General features: G+C 54.6%; 1 protein-coding gene across 22 annotated transcripts in view; it reads left to right on the forward strand.

Annotated features, from left to right (window-relative positions):
- The window catches only part of NFASC (neurofascin), a 73624-nt gene that overhangs the window by 34339 nt on the left and 21078 nt on the right, over positions 1–18207 (forward strand). For 10 of the 22 annotated variants that reach the window (XR_007630223.1, XM_050327174.1, XM_050327172.1 and 7 more), the window contains 17 exons: positions 567–751; positions 1344–1475; positions 1845–1988; positions 2659–2770; positions 2872–3038; positions 3601–3748; positions 4354–4478; positions 5285–5320; positions 6035–6136; positions 6242–6439; positions 7387–7457; positions 8441–8663; positions 9846–9961; positions 11089–11293; positions 12954–13076; positions 13577–13750; positions 15563–15577. Coding sequence is in view for 21 of the 22 variants with exons in the window: in XM_050327174.1 (XP_050183131.1) it covers positions 567–751; positions 1344–1475; positions 1845–1988; positions 2659–2770; positions 2872–3038; positions 3601–3748; positions 4354–4478; positions 5285–5320; positions 6035–6136; positions 6242–6439; positions 7387–7457; positions 8441–8663; positions 9846–9961; positions 11089–11293; positions 12954–13076; positions 13577–13750; positions 15563–15577 (2276 nt within the window). In the remaining variant the exon portion in view is untranslated. The remainder of the gene's footprint in view (positions 1–566; positions 752–1343; positions 1476–1844; positions 1989–2658; positions 2771–2871; positions 3039–3600; positions 3749–4353; positions 4479–5284; positions 5321–6034; positions 6137–6241; positions 6440–7386; positions 7458–8440; positions 8664–9845; positions 9962–11088; positions 11294–12953; positions 13077–13576; positions 13751–15562; positions 15578–18207) is intronic. The other 12 variants (XM_050327176.1, XM_050327182.1, XM_050327185.1 and 9 more) reach the window with 7 other exon arrangements.

Raw genomic sequence — 18207 nt, forward strand, 5'->3', positions numbered from 1 at the left:
CCAGGGTGCTGGATCACCATGGAAACACCTCTTGTCTGGGAAAAAGGGGTCACTCCTCCCTTTTATCTGCCATTAACAAGACTCTCATAACGTACCTGAGGCACAAAAGCATTGAGGGAACAGAGAGCTGAGGCCAGTGGGTGTCTCCAGATAGTTGTCCAGGGATGATTCCCCACTGGTTTGTCCTTGGATCTGTGAATCCCCTGGGAGCTCCCCACCACACTGTGGGTGAGGACAGCTGTGGTCCTGGGCTCAGGGTTCTACACCAGTGCCCTGCTGGTCTGCCCATGGCAGGGGGTTGGAATGGGGTGGCTCTGACCCAGAGCATTCCAGGATTCTCTGATTCTGCATCCCCCAGGCACAGGCCATGAGCTGAACCCTGCTCCTGATCACCTACTGGTGCTCAGGGTCCTGGCTGGGGGGTGGGGGTCTGAAGGAGGGTGGCCCAGCAGCTGGACCAGCCCTTTCCCTGGCTGGGAGTGGTTCCCAGTGCAGGACTATCAAGTGCTTTCTTCGGAGCCGTTCCCTTGTCTGCCAAAAGCATTTACCTGCTCCCCTCTCCTTAGACCAGCACCAGACATCATGTGGTACAAGAAAGGAGGGGAGCTGCCCGTGGGCAAAACCAAGCTGGAGAACTTCAACAAGGCCCTTCGCATCTCCAACGTGTCCGAGGAGGACTCCGGGGAGTATTTCTGCCTGGCCTCCAACAAGATGGGCAGCATCCGCCACACGATCTCGGTGAGAGTGAAGGGTACGTCACCTTTACCTTCCCATCTCGGGGACCTCCACACCAGGAGCTGGGAGGGGACGGGGTGGGGGGTGCTCTGACTGCTGGGAGGGGCACTGGGGGCTTCCTGGAGGGGCTGGTTCTCTGCCGTGTCCAGCCATCCGTGGGGCTTGGTGGAATCACGGAGTGGTTTGTGTTGGAAGGGACACCCTCCTCTAGACCAGGGTGCTTCAAACCACGTCCAACCTGGCCTTGGACACTCCCAGGGATGGGGTAGCCACAGCTTCTCTGGGCAGCCTGTGCCAGGGCCTCCCCACCCTCACAGGGAAGGAATTTCTCCCTCATATCCAACCTAAACTTGCTCTCAGTTTGGAGCCACCTTGTCCAAACTCACCTAAAAGCAGCGTGAGATGCTGAACTTCACTGGTATAAGTGGGTGGGAGTTTGTTTGGCCAAGGATGGGGGGGGAAGGAGACCCCCACCCTGCCCACACCTGGAGAATCCCATTGGAGAGGACGGCATTCCCACTGTCTGACATCCCCAGGGAGCAGTGGAGGGGATCTGGGAGGAGGGGGAGCTGCTGCCCGTGTAACTGGTGCCTTGCTGTGTCCTCCAGCTGCCCCATACTGGTTGGATGAACCCGAAAACCTCATCCTGGCCCCCGGGGAGGACGGGAGGCTGGTGTGCCGAGCCAACGGGAACCCCAAACCCTCCATCCAGTGGCTGGTGAACGGGGAGCCCATCGAAGGTGAGCTGGGAGGGGGCTGTGCCTCCTCCACAACAAATCCAACCCAGGGAATCGTGGCTGAGCACGAACTGGAGCTGCTGCTGCGGTGCCAGGCACTGCTGGGGCCTCCAGCATCACACACATGTCCCTTCTGCTGGTTTAGGGTTGGTGCTGCCAGTTTAGAGCAGCTTCTGCTAGTTTGGAGTCTTTACTGCTAGTTTAGAGCAGTATCTTTAGGTTTACAGTCTTCACTGCTGGGTTAGGGTTGTTCCTGCTAATTAGGGCCATCACCCGCTTTTGCCCGGGCCGGGATGGGAGGATGTGCAGTGACACTGAAGGGTGAATTCTGAACTTAAAACAGACTTTAAAGAGCTCTCTCCTGTGTTGCAGCCTCCGCCCACAACCCCAGCCGGGAGGTGGCCGGGGACACCATCGTGTTCCGGGACACGCAGATCGGCAGCAGCGCCGTGTACCAGTGCAACGCCTCCAACGAGCACGGCTACCTGCTGGCCAACGCCTTCGTCAGCGTGCTGGGTGAGGACAGCCCCCTGCACCCAGCTGTCACACAGCCCAAGGCTGCTTTGGGTCAGGAGGGACCTTAAAGATCACCCAGTTCCCACCTGCTGTCATTGGCAGGGCCACCTTCCACCAGCCCAGGGTGCTCCAACCCTGTCCAGCCTGACCTTGGACACTTCCAGGGATGGGGCAGCCACAGCTTCTCTGGGCAACCTGTGCCAGGGCCTCCCCACCCTCACAGGGAGGAATTTCTTCCTAACATCTGACCTAAATCTCTCCTCTTCTATTTAAAACCGTTCCCCCTTGTCCTATCACCACCTGCCCATGTAAATAGTTGTTCTCACTCTTTTGCAAGCCCCCCTTTTCCCTGCAGAAGTTCTCCACTTTGCCTTCCTCTCTGTCATTAGCTGCTCCACAAAGGCTCCTGACCTCTGCAGATGGGCTTTGGAGCAGAAATCCATTGCCCTGGGCCTGCCAAGCCAGGCCTGGCTGAGCGAGTCCTAAGACAAAAGCTGAGTCGTGCAGCCAGGCTGGCAGGGAGGGGGACAGGAGAGGGACTGGGGAAGCTCCACTGGCTTTTGGAGGTGCCAAAAGCGCAAAAAGCGAGCAGAAGAAGAGGGAAGGTGGACTGAAAAGGCTGGAAAGGAGCAGCAGAACCCAGCCCACTGGTTTGTTGTGCTGTTTGCAGATGTGCCCCCACGGATCCTGGCCCCCCGCAACCAGCTCATCAAGGTCATCCAGAACAACAGGACCCGGCTCGACTGCCCCTTCTTCGGCTCCCCCATCCCCACCCTGCGATGGTAAGAGCTGCAGCTCGTGCCCTGCCAGGCTGAGGGCTGGGGAGGGGGGTGGTGTTTCCTGCTCTTTCTTCCCTTACAACAGCACTCTGTGGTGTTGTGAGGTTTAAGAACGGCCAGGGGAACACGCTGGATGGAGGGAACTACAAGGCGCACGAGAACGGGAGCTTGGAGATGTTCATGGCGCGGAAGGAGGACCAAGGCATCTACACCTGCGTTGCCACCAACATCCTGGGGAAAGCAGAGGCCCAGGTTCGCCTGGAGGTCAAAGGTAGGGACATGAAGGGCTCTTGGGTCTTCTGAAACGTGCAGCAGAAATAACAGTTTCGGTTCAGGGAATGCACGGTTGGTGCACCCAAGGCTGTCAGCAGGACAGGCACTGTGTGGTTCAGAGCTGGAATCCTGAAAATGGTGCAAATTCCTTTGCAGTGCTGGAAAAAAAAGCAAGGCTGTGGATACACTGGAGCTGTAGAAGGGCTGGGTGTGGGTTTTGAGCTGGGAGATGCCATCAGCAGTGCAAACAGCAAAGCAAAGTGTTCCTCAGGGTTAACTGAGGACAGGAAAACATCTTCTGGATTGTTTCTACCAGGCCTTTCCCTGTTCAGCAAATCTGATTGCTGACTCAGAAAACTGGGGCTTTTTTATTTTTTAAAGGTTCAGCATGGATTAATGGCTTGTTAAATTAATTTAGTTGCATCATAGGCCATTCATCCATCAAGCTGGACAAACACGACACGTGTGGTGTCCTTTCCAAGCACCACCAAACCTCCCGAGCTCCTGAGCCAGGGACCAGGGGGTTTGGTGCCTGACCCTTCCTTCCTGACCTCGTGCAGACCCCACCAGGATTGTGAGGGGGCCTGAGGATCAGGTGGTGAAGAGGGGCTCCATGCCTCGCCTCCACTGCCGCATCAAGCACGACCCCACGCTGAGGCTCACGGTCACCTGGCTGAAGGACGACGCCCCCCTGTACCTGGGAAGCAGGTCTGTGTCTCCAAAAGTTTCATGGGGCTGCTCTCCCAGGGTCGCTGGGCTTTGTACAGAACATTTTGGGGTAATGTGGGTAAATGCTCAGTTCCCATCTAGGCAGCATTTGACGTTCTTGATACTTTTCATTCACCAGCTCCTTCCAACAGACACTGCTCAGCAATTGCAGCTGATGTATCAGTAAATCAGGGCCTTGCTGTAGGTTTTATTTACAGATATTTTAGGACATCTTGATAAAGTGGGTGAGTTAATAACAACCCGCCTCAAAATTCACGTTTATCTGCTGCGAGTGGTGCAGCTTTAATTTCCTTTCCACGGCTGACTCCCTCCCTGTGAAGGGAGATCTGATCCCGGGGCACCAGCCTGGGCTTGGCTGTTGTCCTGAAGGTGTGATTATTCCCCAGACACACACCAGGGCACATCTGCTGATTCCTTAGGAAATGAGGTTTCCCAGAATAACTCGGCACGTCCTCAGCTGATAAACCCTTCAGAGCAGGGCCGTTCTCCCGTTCTGGTCGGGCTCTGAGCTGTATCCCGGCAGAGGACAGTCAGCCCTCAGTGCTGCTGCCTGGAACAGTTGTGTGATCCTTGCTTTCTTGAAGGATGAAGAAGGAGGACGATGGTCTGACGATACTTGGCGTGGCTGAGAGGGACCAAGGGGATTACACGTGCGTGGCCAGCACGGAGCTGGACAAGGACTCGGCCAAGGCTTATCTCACCGTGCTCGGTAAAGCTCCCCACGCCTGAGGGTGGTGTTTTTATCAGAACAGAGCCCCTTCAAGGCCAGGCTCACCAGATTGTCCCCTGGCTGCTCAGGGAGGGGCTGGCAGAGCCGCTGTCCCCTCGCAGGACTCGGCAAGGACGAGCTGCCTCGTCCCAGGCACCGGCCCTGAGTCGGAAAAAAACCCTCATGTTTGAGAGCGAAAAAATAGAAGAGGAGTTATTACACACAGCCAAAAATACCCCAGTGTGCATGTCGAGGCTCTGTGAGAACAGTCCTAAATTTGGAAGTGAATTTAAGGGGCTGTTGGGGTGCTGAGCAATGGGGAGCTGGGGGTGACCCAGCTGGGGCTGATCCTGGCCCGGTGTGTCCCCTTCTCAGCAGAGGGAGGGACAGACCTCAGCCTGTGCTCACTGAATCTACCTGGCAGACACAGATTTATCATCCCCTGGGCCACCTCAGGTTCCTGGGAATGCCACAGCCTGACAGTGCCACCGCAGTGCCCTCCAAGAGCTGGAGTGCAACAGCAACCCCAGATCCCTAATAATTGCACTGGTCTTGATTTATACCCCTTCCTGTCCCCCTAATAGCTCATTAACCCCACATCAGGCTGATCAAACATGCACAGAGCTGTGAGGGCACAGCTGGAGGTGTCTGGGGGAAGGATGTCCCTGCTCTGCTCCCCTGACAGGATCGATTCCTTCTGAAACCTGTTCCTGTGTGTGTAACTTTATGTTTGCCAGGTGCTCCTTTGGCCACCCAAGCTTAATGACTAAACTAACCTGGTTAACAAGCACTGTCTTACCTTGCAGCCATCCCTGCTAACCGTTTGAGAGACTTACCCAAAGGTAATCTGCACTAATTTGTTGCCTTTGTTTTGTTTTCTAAGTTGGTTTTGGTTTGCCTCGCCAGTAACGCCTGCAGGAAAGGGCAGAGCTGACAAATCTGGGAGCTGATGCTTCCAAGTCCTCTCTCCAAGCTGTCCTTCAAAACCCATCCAGATGGCCCTGGGTACAAAGGTCCTGTGCCACAACATTTTGTGCTCCCAGAGTGCCTTTGGGACGCTTTCCTGAGGGAAAGTGAAAAAAAATCACTTTACCTGCACTTGAAAATGCTGAGCCCTGATGGGAGAAAAAGATTCACCTTGAATTTTTGAGCCCTTGACCTTTACCTGGACAGAATTTATTGCTGTTCTTGCACGAGCAGGTTCTTGTGACCGGATAAAGAAACCAGGGAATTTCCAACAAGTCTGTGTTTCCATTGAGGTTTTGTGTCCTTTGCATCCTATTTGTTTGCATTTCTGTTCTGGACAGCTGTGTGTAAGGTCAAACAACCCCCTGCTGGGCCACTGCCTGGTGCTTGCAGCGCCAGTGGTGCAGGGACAGGGAGTGTTTAAAGGCGAGGAACAATTAGCACTGGTCCTAAGAGGATGTGATCAGTGCCCCAGAGCACGTGTCCCCCACGGGTCTGGGTGAAGCCAACCAGGGAAAAAGCGATGGGAACTGGGAATCCCAGCTCCCAGGACCATCCCAGCCTCATCTGTCTCATCCCTGGGCCAACAGGACGGCCCGACCAGCCCCGTGACCTGGAGCTGACGGACCTGGCGGAGCGGAGCGTGCGGCTCACGTGGATCCCCGGTGACGACAACAACAGCCCCATCACAGGTCTGACCCCCCTCCCACTGCCCCCTGCCCAGGAGGGGTCAAAACTCACCCCCTGTGAGCCCAGCCCTTCACCCAGCCCTCCCTCCTCTCCCCCCATCCCCACAGACTACATCGTGCAGTTCGAGGAGGATCGCCTCCAGCCGGGCGTGTGGCACAACCACTCCAGGTACCCCGGGAGCGTCAACTCGGCCGTGCTGAGCCTGTCCCCGTACGTCAACTACCAGTTCCGGGTGATTGCCGTCAACGAGGTGGGCAGCAGCGTGCCCAGCGAGCCCTCGGAGCGCTACCAGACCAACGGGGCACGTGAGTTCCCCCCAGCCCACCCCCTGCGGAAAGGGCACGCTCTGGTGGAGTGTGCTGAAGGGAAACCCTGGTTTCAGCCTGAAGAGGAGCTTTCTAAAGAAAGCTTTTCATCCTTTCTGACCACAGGAAGCTCAGGAGCCTGTTGGAAAATTAGGCTCGAGTGTAGACCAGCCACTAGCAAAAGGCACTTTGTTCCCAACTTGCTCGTTCATTGTCAGAGCTGACCAGGAGCCCAGACTGATGCTGGGAGGGCAGGGAGGGCCTGGCACAGGTTGCCCAGAGAAGTTGTGGCTGCCCCATCCCTGCAAGTGTCCAAGGCCAGCTTGGAGCACCCTGGGCTGGTGGAAGGGGGTGGAACTGGGTGATCTTTAAGGTCCCTCCAACCCAAACCACTCCATGATGCAGATGTCAACACAACCAACCCACAACCGACACTCGGGTCTTCCCTTTGTCTGCCCAGTGCTTTGCTTTTTTAGGACAACACATGGGAAAATTCCCACGGGGAATTCACAGGGAAGCTCAGGAGTTCTGCTGCGTTTCTTGTTTCCCCCCATTGCCCAGAGATTCCTGCAGGATCTGCTGGCATCTAGTGTTGGCTCCCAACATTGCTCGGGTTTCAAAGGGACAGGCTCAGCTCCTGGGGCTGCTTCTCAATGGCTGCCTTTCAAAGATTTAGGACATTTGGGGGGGGGGGGAGAAAGAAAAAAAAAAAGAGCCTCCTAAATAAATGGCCTGGTTTCCAAGAGTACCGAGAGCCTCATGTTCCATTAACCTGAATGGGAACTTCTGGAAAAATCAGGCCATTAACTTCTGTCTTGGAAGTCCTTCTGGCTTGCACAGTTAAAGGGTTTTTAACCACTCAGAGGATCATTTTTTTCAATGTTATAAAATGCCTTTTTTTATTATTACTTATTTTTATTTTTTTTTTTTTACAATGTGAATTTCAGGTCCTGAAATCAACCCAACGGGAGTTCAAGGTGCAGGTACCCAAAAGAACAACATGGAGATAACCTGGACGGTGAGTTCTTGGGTGCCTTTTGGGCCTGGAGTCGCAGGACGAGGGGGGAAATGGCTTCAAAGTGACAGAGGGCAGGGTTAGATGGGATATTGGGGAAAAATTCCTCCCTGGGAGGGTGGGGAGGCCCTGGCACAGGTTGCCCAGAGAAGCTGTGGCTGCCCCATCCCTGGAAGTGTCTGAGGCCAGGCTGGACAGAATTTGGAGCAACCTGGGCTAGTGGAAGGTGTCCCTGCCCGTGGCAGGGGGTGGGATGGGATGATAATTCTATGATATTTTAGTACCTCCCCAACCCAGGCCGGTCTCTGACGATTCTATGATGAAATAAAAGGCACAGGAGAGGCCGTTGTTAGTGCCTAGAAGAAGGGTTGAGATAAAAAACCTTAATTTTCAACGATGTAAATAAGACAAAACGTGGTGAATGACAGTCAGAAGTCAGGGAGGATCATCGGAGAGGACGGGCTCTTGGTGGTACAGAGGATTTACAGAGCAGCTCTTGCTTTGCTTCGTGCACCACCAGGTGTCATCCACAAACAAGCCACGAAGCTGTGAGGAGGCTTCAGATTGCAGTGGGAATACAGGCTGGAATACAAGGATAATATATATGGAATATGTATTGTATGCACTCTATACTATGGAGACATTTGATTTATTATACATAATATATATATGTGAACAGCCTTGTTCTGCTGGGAGGTGTCCCTGCCCACGGCAGGGGGATGGAATGAGATGAGCTTTAGGGTCCCTTCCAACCCAGGCCATGCCAGGATTTTATGGTTCTAGGAATATAATGTTCATGGCTCCAGAGGGCAAGAACCAGGTACGTTCTTGTTCCCACTCCCTTTTGGGAGCAAGAGCAGCCGACCCTCCTTAGAGATCTGCTGGTGGATCCCCGAGATCAGAGCCAGCCGCCGAGCAGAACCTCGGAGAGAAACACAGGCCGCTCTTCTCCCTCTCACTCCCTGTCTCTGTTTCGGTCCGTGAAGCCCCTGAACGCCACCCAAGCCTACGGGCCCAACCTGAGGTACATCGTGCGCTGGCGGCGCCGGGACCCGCGGGGCAGCTGGCACAACGAGACGGTGAAGGGCCCCCGGCACGTGGTGTGGAACACGCCCATCTACGTCCCCTACGAGATCAAAGTGCAGGCCGAGAACGACTTCGGCAGAGCCCCCGAGCCCGACACCTACATCGGCTACTCCGGGGAGGACTGTGAGTACCTGCCCAGCTGGGGAGGAGCCCACCTGGACATGGGGTCTGTCCCTGCCACAGAGATCCAGTCCCGGCTTGGACGGGGCTTGGAGCGACCCCCGTCCGTGGGAGGTGTGGGAGTGGCACTGGGATGAGCCTCAGGGTCCCTTCCAACCCAAAGCATTCCACGATTCCATGACTGGCAGCAAGGCTTGGCCGCTGGCTCCTGTTCTGGGCTCTGCCTGCACCACCCAAGTCACCATCCCCCAACCCTCATCCCCTCCCTTTGCTCTCTGTGACACCCAGGCAGCACTTGGAGCGTGGAAAACTGCAGGATCCCACTCAGGGTGAACTCTGGCTGCGTTCCCATAAGTGGCATTACATTTTGTGCCCCCAGCACGGGCAGAGCACCGAGTTCATCTCCGAGGAGAGGTTTTATGAATGGCCAAAAGGCCCCTTAGTTCACCCTGCTCTGGATTCTTGTGCCTCTCTGATAAAGCCTCAGCTAAGCCCCAGCCTGGGCTCCTGTTTGCAACCCATTGGCTCAGCTTATCTTCCTTTAAACCTCTCCCCTGGTCACTCAGAACAGCACCCAGCTCATTTAATTCTCTTTTCACCTTTTCCTGGGCTGCTGGAAAACTTTCTGTGCTTGCAGCACTCGAGACTCTCAGCCATGATTATCCTTGCCCCGTTGGGATAACGTGGTTTGCTGCCAACTGCTTTATCTTTAAAGAAATATATGTTAATTTGGGGTTTGGGGGTCTTCTCTGGGGCTGTGGGACTTCAGGATTAGCGAGAAGGAAGGTGGATAAATACCTGCAGATTTTTACACACATCAACAGCAGGTTCTGGCCAAATTCAGATTAATGGCTGTGGAAATAAGGTAGTTTGGGGGACTTTGGGGTCTGAGACCAGCCAAGGTCAGGCAGGAGGGGGCTGGATGTGCTGGATCCTTCACTGGGAGAGGGAGGGGAGCCAGACCCCTTCCTTGCAGCAGGAAAACCTGCTGTGATGGCTGGATGAGTGAAATAGGACTCGTTTCCTTCCCCCTTCCCGTGGAAGGAGGCAGAGCAGCCATGGGGCTGCTCCCAGCAGTGCTGTGATGGGACACCCAGGGCCAGGGCAGAAGGGTGTCGGTGTGTCTGTCTGTCTGACCCCCAGGGGGGCTCTGATGACCCCTGTGCTCTGTCCCTGCCCACCCAGATCCCAAGGCTGCACCCACGGACGTTAGGATTAGAGTCCTAAACAGCACTGCCATTGCTCTGACCTGGACCAGAGTGCACCTGGACACCATCCAGGGACAGCTCAAGGAGTACAGAGTGAGCAGCCCCAAACCTCTTGGGCACTGGCTACTTAACACATCTAATCTGCTAATGAAATTCCCCTTTGGAATTGGCTCCAGGGGTGGAGCTGCCGGGGATGGGGACGAGAGGGAACCCTGCCCTGGCCACTTGGGCTGCTCTGGGTGCAGAGCACAGGGGCTGAGCTCTGCTCTGGGGCAGCAAGGAGGGGTTGGTTTGCTCTTTGTGCTGCCTGGGTGGGGCTGGGGACATCTCCTGTGGGATCCCTGTGGGATCCAGGGGGCTCAAAGCAAACAGGACTGTCCTTGTGCACCCCATGAGAGGGGCTGGGGGGTCCTACCCCCGCAGGAAGGTGGCTCTGGGGGGAGTGACCTCAAACAGGGGCATTTTTGTGTCATCCCCGAAGTTCCTACGTGCTCTTTTAATGAACACCAGCCCTGCAAAGCCCAAACCCAGTGGGTGGGACTAACTGGTCACTACAGGCAGCCTGGATCCTGCTGTGCTTTGGGGATTCCTGCTAATATTTGCTATTTACTGCTGGGGTAAAATACTAATGTTTGTGTATACAGAGGATGGACCCTGTTCAAAACAAGCCAAAGTCTGAGCAGGGCCCTCCTCTCGGCGTTTAAGACCAAAACCACGTGCCCTGCCAACAGTCCCAGCACCCCAAATCCAATAATCCTCTGGGATCCTCTCCAGTTTCTGCCTCTGCTCTTCTTCTGCTCTGTTTTCTGAATGAATCTTATTTCTGCATGAAATAAGATTTGCAGTCAAGGGCTCTGAATGGGAGGCTTTCCAAATCCAGGCTTTCCTTTGTGCCTGGGCGTGTCCCACCTTTCCCTGCGCTCCGGGTGGAAGGGGAGAATCCCTCCACGTCCAAGGCTCGGGAACCAGAGGCAGCTTTTAGTCTGAGCTTAGTGGTTTTGCTCTGTGCCCTTTGGCAAGCACTTAACCCTCTTCCTTGGGTAACACCCCTGACCTGTCTCGCTGGGGGGGACGTGGAGCTTCACACTAATCGCTCTAAAAGGCTTCCGAGCTGCTCTTGGCGAAGTTCTGCTCTTGGTTAATATATATAAATATATCTATACACAAAAAAATTGCATTTCCGTGGGAAAAGCTTCACTTGCCATGCGTGTTTCTTGAAGGCCTATTTCTGGAGAGACAGTAGTTTGCTGAAGAACCTGTGGGTCTCCAAAAAACGGCAGTTTGTGAGTTTTCCTGGAGACCGAAACCGGGGCATAGTGTCCCGGCTGTTCCCTTACAGCAACTACAAACTTGAGATGGTTGTGACCAACGGCAGAGGAGATGGGCCCCGCAGTGAGGTGAAGGAATTCCCCACTCCTGAAGGAGGTACGTTCCCAGGGGGCTGGGGGTGTCCTCAGTCCTGACGGGAAATGGCCCTATCTTCCATTGGTTAATGATTTCTCACTCCTCATGCTAATTAGGCAGCAATTTCACTCTTTTTCTTACCCCAACATGGGCAGAGTTGCAGCACAAATGCTGGATTGTCTTGCTTAGTCATTTCTTTACCCCTGGTTTCTGCAAAGTGCCCTCATGGTCTGTAAATTCTGCATTCCTGGTGAACTGGTGCCCAGATCTCAGCAATATTTCCCCCCTCCCAGGGTCTGTTACCTTCATCCCCTGGCTCTCCAGGCAGGAGCACCCTCAGTGCTCTGTTTGAGGAGCTCCTGTCAAGGATGAACTTGAGGTTTTAATTTTCCTGCTGTCACGGGGGCTATTTATAGGCACAGGGCTGATTTTGTGTTGGGAGCTGCACTTCCAGAGCCTGGCAGTGACTCTTCTACAGCACAAGGGGTGGGGGGTTTGGCACAGGATGCTACAAAAACACAAGGGGAGATTTGCTAGGAGCAAGTCTTGTCTCAGAATCCAGTGGGATCTTCCTCTTGGTCTTCCTCTTCATCCCACCCCTGCTGCAGCCCTGCCTCTTCCTCAGAATTTTCTTGGATGCTGCCACCCTTTTCTAAGGATTTTCTGTTGATCAGCCTTAATTAAGATTGTTTTAAGAGGAAGGACTCAGTTCCTGCAGGTTTTGCAGTGAAGTGCTTTGTGAGAGGTGATTATCTGTGATTATCCCTGTGCTGGAGGCACAGGGATTTGGGGTGGCTTGAGATATTTGGGGTGATAAGGCCTTTGGGGTGGCTAGAGATAATTTGGGGTGGCTATAGGCATTTGGGGTGGCTATAAGGACACGTGGATGACATTAATTGAAACAATTACAGCAGATTATACCCCTGTCACGAGGAAAACGTTGATTTCTGTTTTTCCTGTACCACCAAGCTATTTTATTGACTACATATTGACATTTAGGAGACTGAATGACACTCTGCACGACTGCTGGTTAAAAATAAATACACCCCTAATCTCCCAGATCAGCAAGCCAAGCTCTTTCCCCAATTAAGGCACCGCAATTATGAGTCAACCAGGAGAATAATTTAATTCAAGGCTGTGTAATTCTTTCCTTCCTTTACTGGCTTTGAACAAGCAGTGATAACCCAGCCATTGCTCAGGGTAAGGACCACTGGAGACACACAGATCTCCAGGCACTGATATCACACTTTGGGACAAGAGAAGCTGCTGTGCTGCTTTTCATGGCTCTGAGAGAGAAACCCGATGAGATGAAAACCTTGGGGCTGGGGGATGCAAAAAAGTCTGTTTACAACAGAGAGAAGTGGGGTTTGAACCGAGTCCCAGCTCTGCTTCAGCTGCAGCACCTTCTGGGGCCTCACTGGGGGGTTCCCAGCATGGCAGGGGCACGTGGGGATGGGGCTGCATGCAGAGCTGCTCTGGTTTCTGCTCCTGCACACACCGACTGCTGCAAGCCCCGGGCTGGCTCTTGGTTTCTGGCACACACCCTTGTTCAGTCCTTTCCTGCTGTGTGTCTGTGTGGGCATCTCCGAGTGTCCTGAGCGTGTGGGTCACCCTGTGACGTGTCCAGCAGTGTAAGGTGTGTTATCTTGTGTGTTTTCTCTTCTCTCCCTCCCCTCCCAAGTGCCCAGCTCCCCCAGGTATTTGAGAATCCGGCAGCCAAACCTGGAAATCATCAATCTGGAGTGGGATCACCCAGAGCACCCCAATGGAGTCCTCACAGGATACAGCCTTAGATATCAACCCTGTACGTTCCACGCTCTCTTCTGAGTGATAATCAGTGTGTTCTTGCTGCTGATTCCCTCCTCCCCCAGCCCAGGAATCTCTCCACAAGGAGCTGGAGACTTCCATGATGAGCCAAGCTGGTGTTGAGAGGGGTCCTGGCACAGTGGGGAACACGTGGGGTTAGCCAAGGAGGGTGGGGGGTGCTCAGCAGTTCCTCAGCCTCAGCTATTGAGGGGAAATCGGTTTGATCTGTTGTTTTAAGCGCAGTCTGAGTAGTTCCTGTGCTCTCTCAAACACAAGCTGCTGCTGTGTAAGAGGCTGCCCAGAGCCCACACGATGCCAGGGGCAGCAGAGCCTTCCCTGCCCACCTGGATGTCCCCACCAGAGTGTCCCCAAGCGCCCCAAAGGAAGAGTCTTTAACAGCAGCAACAGCTCCGAGCACGAGGCCCCCGCGGCGAGGGCAGGGCGAGGCGAGGAGGGGGAGACCACCTGAACCCACCACCCCCTGGCTTTCCTCCCCAGTTAACGGGACCAAAACGGGCCGAACCGTGGTGGAGAACTTCTCCCCCAACCAGACCAGGTTCACCCTGCAGAGGACAGACCCCATCTCCCGCTACCGCTTCGTGCTGCGCGCCCGCACCCAGGTGGGAGAAGGAGAGCCCGTGGTGGAGGAGTCCCCAGCCCTGCTGGATGAAGGTATGTGCAGCAGCAGCAGCAGCAGCAGTGACAGCTTCTGGCCCTGCCCAGGGGCTGGGGGGTGACGGGACACGTGGATGAGCCAAAAAACACGCGGGTGAGAGCAGCAGGTTGAGCAGGGACAGCACAGCCACTCTGCTGCAGGGGTGGAGGGGACGGCTCAGGACCGAGTGCTGCAGCAGAAACACTGCAGAGGGTCCTGGGGGGCTGGGCTGGGCCCCAGGGAGCCACTTTGGTGCTCCCCCCTCAGGTATTGAGGGTTCCTCACGTGCCCTGGAGCAGGAGGGCACTGCGGGTTTATGCTGCCAGAGGGCAGGGCTAGACCAGGTATTGGGAAGAAATTCTTCACTCAGAGGGTTTTGAAGCCTTTCCCTGGCACAGGGTGCCCAGAGAAGCTGTGGCTGCCCCATCCCTGGGAGTGTCCAAGGTTGGACAGGGCTTGGAGCAACCTGGGCCAGTGGAAGGTGTCCCTGCCCATGGCAGGGAGTGGCACTGGGTGATCTTTGAGATCCCAACCAACCCAAAGCGTGCTGTGGTTCTGTGATCTCACTCCCCTCTTCCTGAAGATGATTTAATTTGCCCCTCTGTTGTCTCAGGGTGAGCTCAATCAGAGGCAGACATGGGTGGTTTTTAGAGGGTGAAGCAGCTGCCACCTCCCAGTCACCCCACCCAGAGCGAGGCCCTGACTCTCAGACTCACAATCAGATAAAATGCCCGTTGTGGGACATCCATCAAACCAAGTGAAAGTTCAGGAGCCCCGAGGGAACGTGGGGAGACAAAAGGCGGCTCTTTCCTCTCTTTATCCTTCTCTAACAGACCCTTGATTGGGTTAGTGCTCTGATTTAATGGGGGCTTTGTCTCCTTTCCTCCATCTCCCCCTCCCCAGCTAATGGCTCTGAGTAGGAAAAGTAATTCCTGCTCTGACCCAGTGGAAATGAAATGCTTCCCAACACCTCTTAGGTGGGTTCCAGTGGCACTAATTGATGCAGCAGGATGGGAGATGGGGCTGGGGGGGAAAAAGCAGCCAAGTTACACCGTGGCAATCATGAGAGGGGCTTTAAAGAGGAGCTTTGCTGAGCTATTAGAGGGCAGGAGTTGGATTGAGGTTGATAGTCAGTATTTCTGGTTGTTTCCCATACATTTGCCTTCCTGGGTTTGTTTCTGGGCACTGTTGGCAGTGAACAGTGAAATAACAGCCACAACCAGCTCCTGGAGTACAAAACTTAACAGATTTGTATCAGTGAGTTCTGCCCACGCCAGGTAGGTAGGCACTTTGATGGGAAGCCACACCAAAAAAAATGAGTTTGGAATCTGAAGAAAATAAGCACTTTAAGAAAATTAAACCCATGAATGCGTTCAGAGGTTGTTTTCTGCCAGCCAGGCTCCTTCACCGGGGAGGTTTAGATCAAACACCCCCACGAGGCAGGACAGGATGCGAGAGTGACACTGGGGGGAGATCGGGGGGCAAACTCAGTGCCAGAGCTGGCATTAGATCTGAGCACCTGCTCAAGCACCTGGCTCAAGGACACCACTGGCACCTCTGCTGAGGAGCTGGTGGGTGTTGGAGCCGGGGTGTGTGTTATTGGTGTGGTTTACCCGTGGTGTCCAAGGGGCCGTCCCTGCTCACAGGGAGGGTGCCAGGTCGTGGTCCCCTCGTTCCCTCTCTCTCAGCTCTCTGGTGACTGTGTGCAGGTGGTCCCCAGTGTCCTGTTGGTGTGCTCTGGTTGTTTTATGCATTCCTGTGTTTTCTCTCCCCTTCTCTGCCGTGCTCTCTCCGTACCCCCCTCTCTACCCTTGGCGCTGCCCTCGAAGCCACACCAACCCCAGGTACCGTATTTGGAGGTAACAGGCATGGGGCAAAAGGTGCTTTCTGTGCTGCCGATCAAGCATGAGCTCCATTAACCCTTTCAATGGCAAAGCAGAGCCCCGAGGGGGCCAAACTGGGCACTCAGAGGGATGGCAGGTGAAAACAAAGCCCCCACAGGCAGAAGGGAGAAGGGCAGGCTCCACAGCGGGGCCTGCAAAGATCAAAATGTCCCTGAGCGGGGCTTAAAAGCTCCCAGATGCCTAATGATGGCCAAAGCCACCACTCACTGCAGTGGCCACACACTGAACAAGCCCAAAGGAGAGCCAAGTTGCCCATTAAAGAGGGGTTTTTTCCCTATTAAAGAGGGGGTTTTGCTCTGTTACAAAGAGTGTTTTTCTCCTCTGTTAAAGAGGGGTTTTCTCCCCAGCTGAAGAGCTTTTTAATCCCAGCTCTGCACAGAGCCCCTCTCCCTTTTTCAGCCTCGCCATCCCCCCCCTGCCAAATGCAGAGTATTTCCAGCCAGCCCTGACTCGCTGGTGCCCACCCAGCACCTGTGCCCTGCCTCATGGGACCTGAACTGCATTTTTATCTGCCCCCACCAGGTCACTGCTGGAGCAGCTGCCAGCCCTGGGGGGTTTCTGGTGCACAGGCACCACTCAGCTCCCCGTGGCTGTGCCAGGGCTGTGCCAGGGCTGTGGGGCACGAGCATCCCCCGGCTGCCCATTGAAAGGGTTAAGGACACGTTTGTGCCACAGCTGTGCATGCCTGCATGGGGGGCTGTCGCTGGCTTGGCCCTCGGGGCTCTCCCTCCAGCAGCAAAGCTGAGAGAAGAGCAGTGCTGGGGGGGCAGCACCTCCTCCTGCTTCCCTGGAAAACCAAACCATCCTCCCCCCCACACCGGCGCCGCCCTGCAAAGCCAGGAGCACAACTTCTGGCTCCCACCCCCCTCACACCTGCTCCAGACGTGACTTCCCACTCACAACACACACTCTCAGCCGTGGCACAGCCTGTTCCCAGCTCAGAAGGGGATGGGGGTGGCAGTGGCAGAGCCAGGGGGTGCAGCCACCCCAAAACCCCGCCCCAAAAACGCCGTGGAGGAGCTTTTGGTGTGCGTGGAGCAGCAGCTCTTGTTCCCCTGCACCGAGGGCTCTCTAAGAGGGCCTGCTTTGCCTTTGCTGGACGCAGCCCTGGGGCTGCCCAGGGAGGAGCAGCGTCCCAGGGAAGCCTCTTCCCGAGGGATACAAGTGCAGGACCAGCTCTCTGCACTTGTAGGTTTTGCTTTCCTGCCTCGTAGATGTTTCCCCCTTCTTTTGTTTTGTTGCAGTGGTGTCTCTACCCAGCATTATTTTACATTTGTCCCCCCTTTCTGAACAGATGCCAATCTTTTCCTCTTTTCCTCTTCCCCCCACCCCCAAAAAAATAGAAAAGGAGGTAACAGATTGGTCTGCTTTGTGTGGTGGGGACCTGAAAATGGACATATTTTGGCTCAGAGGATCTCCATCCTCCAAGTCCTGGAGGGCTGTGCTGCTGCTACAGCTCCTCCTCCACGCAGGGTTTAGCTCATCCACAAGAATCCAGATTTTCTTTGTGGATCAGGATCACCTAAAGGACTTTCCTGCTTGCAGTGGATATTGCTGAACTCTGAAAGCACGACCTGATCTCTTTATCCTTCCAGCATCGTTTTGCTTCGGGCTTCGTTTCTTGCCCCACCAGAAGCCAGACGAGTTAGCTGCTATTTCAAGGGTCATTCTCCAAGCACAGAGCCCATCCCTCTGTTTCCCACCTTCCAGTAGGAGAAACAGTAAACTGGAGGGGTGGGCCAGGGCTGAGGGGAGCCTGAGATGAGGAAGTGGAGCAGTAGGTCACCCAGTGCTGCCTCGGCTCGCTCTCAGCATCCCCCACCAAGGGCAATCCAAGCACAATCAGCCCAGGGAAGATCCCTCTCACATCCCTGTCCCGCTCCTTTGCTGGCTGTCATTTCTCCTCAGGCCTCAGCACAGGAGCTGTTACACAGTGTGAGCAGTGCTGGGCTCCAGAGGCCGTTTCTCTTCCTAACAAGTCCTGGTTCCAGTGAAATGCTGCTTGACCCTTCCCAGCCCCGCTCACTGACCTGGATTCGGGGGATTTTTGTGGATTCGCGGCGAGAGTTGCCTTAAATCGCAGTGAAACGCTCTTTGCCATGGGCTGCTGGCACTAAGAGAGAATAAAAAGGTCTTTTTTTTTTTTTTTCCAGGGGTAACCTCACCCAGACGGGGTCAGGGCTGGGCTGTGTGGGTAGAGGAACTGCACCAGGCTGATGAAATCAAAGTGAAGTGCAGGGACTTTCCCTTAGGAAAGGCTTTACCTTTCCTAAGCCAGACCTGGGTGAGAGGAGAAGTGATATGGGAAAAGAGAAGACATCTAAAAGGGCTCTTATTTATGCTCTGAGTGAGGGGAAAAAATCAAAACTGGATCCTCTGCCACCCCTGTGTGTGTGTGGGAAAACATCATCAGGAATCATAAAGAGTATTGGTTTTAGACTTGAAGGGGAAAAAAAAGACTTTTCTCCGTTCTCTTCATGTTGTTCCATAATTAGGAATTGGAGGAGAAAGATCCTATTGTTCATTTTAGGAACAGAGAGAACTGCTGACCCCTCTCTTTTGGAGGCTGC

This window comes from Myiozetetes cayanensis, unplaced genomic scaffold (genome assembly GCF_022539395.1).
Source record: "Myiozetetes cayanensis isolate MyiCay16 unplaced genomic scaffold, myiCay2020 scf32, whole genome shotgun sequence".
Classification (NCBI taxonomy): Eukaryota; Metazoa; Chordata; class Aves; order Passeriformes; family Tyrannidae; genus Myiozetetes; species Myiozetetes cayanensis.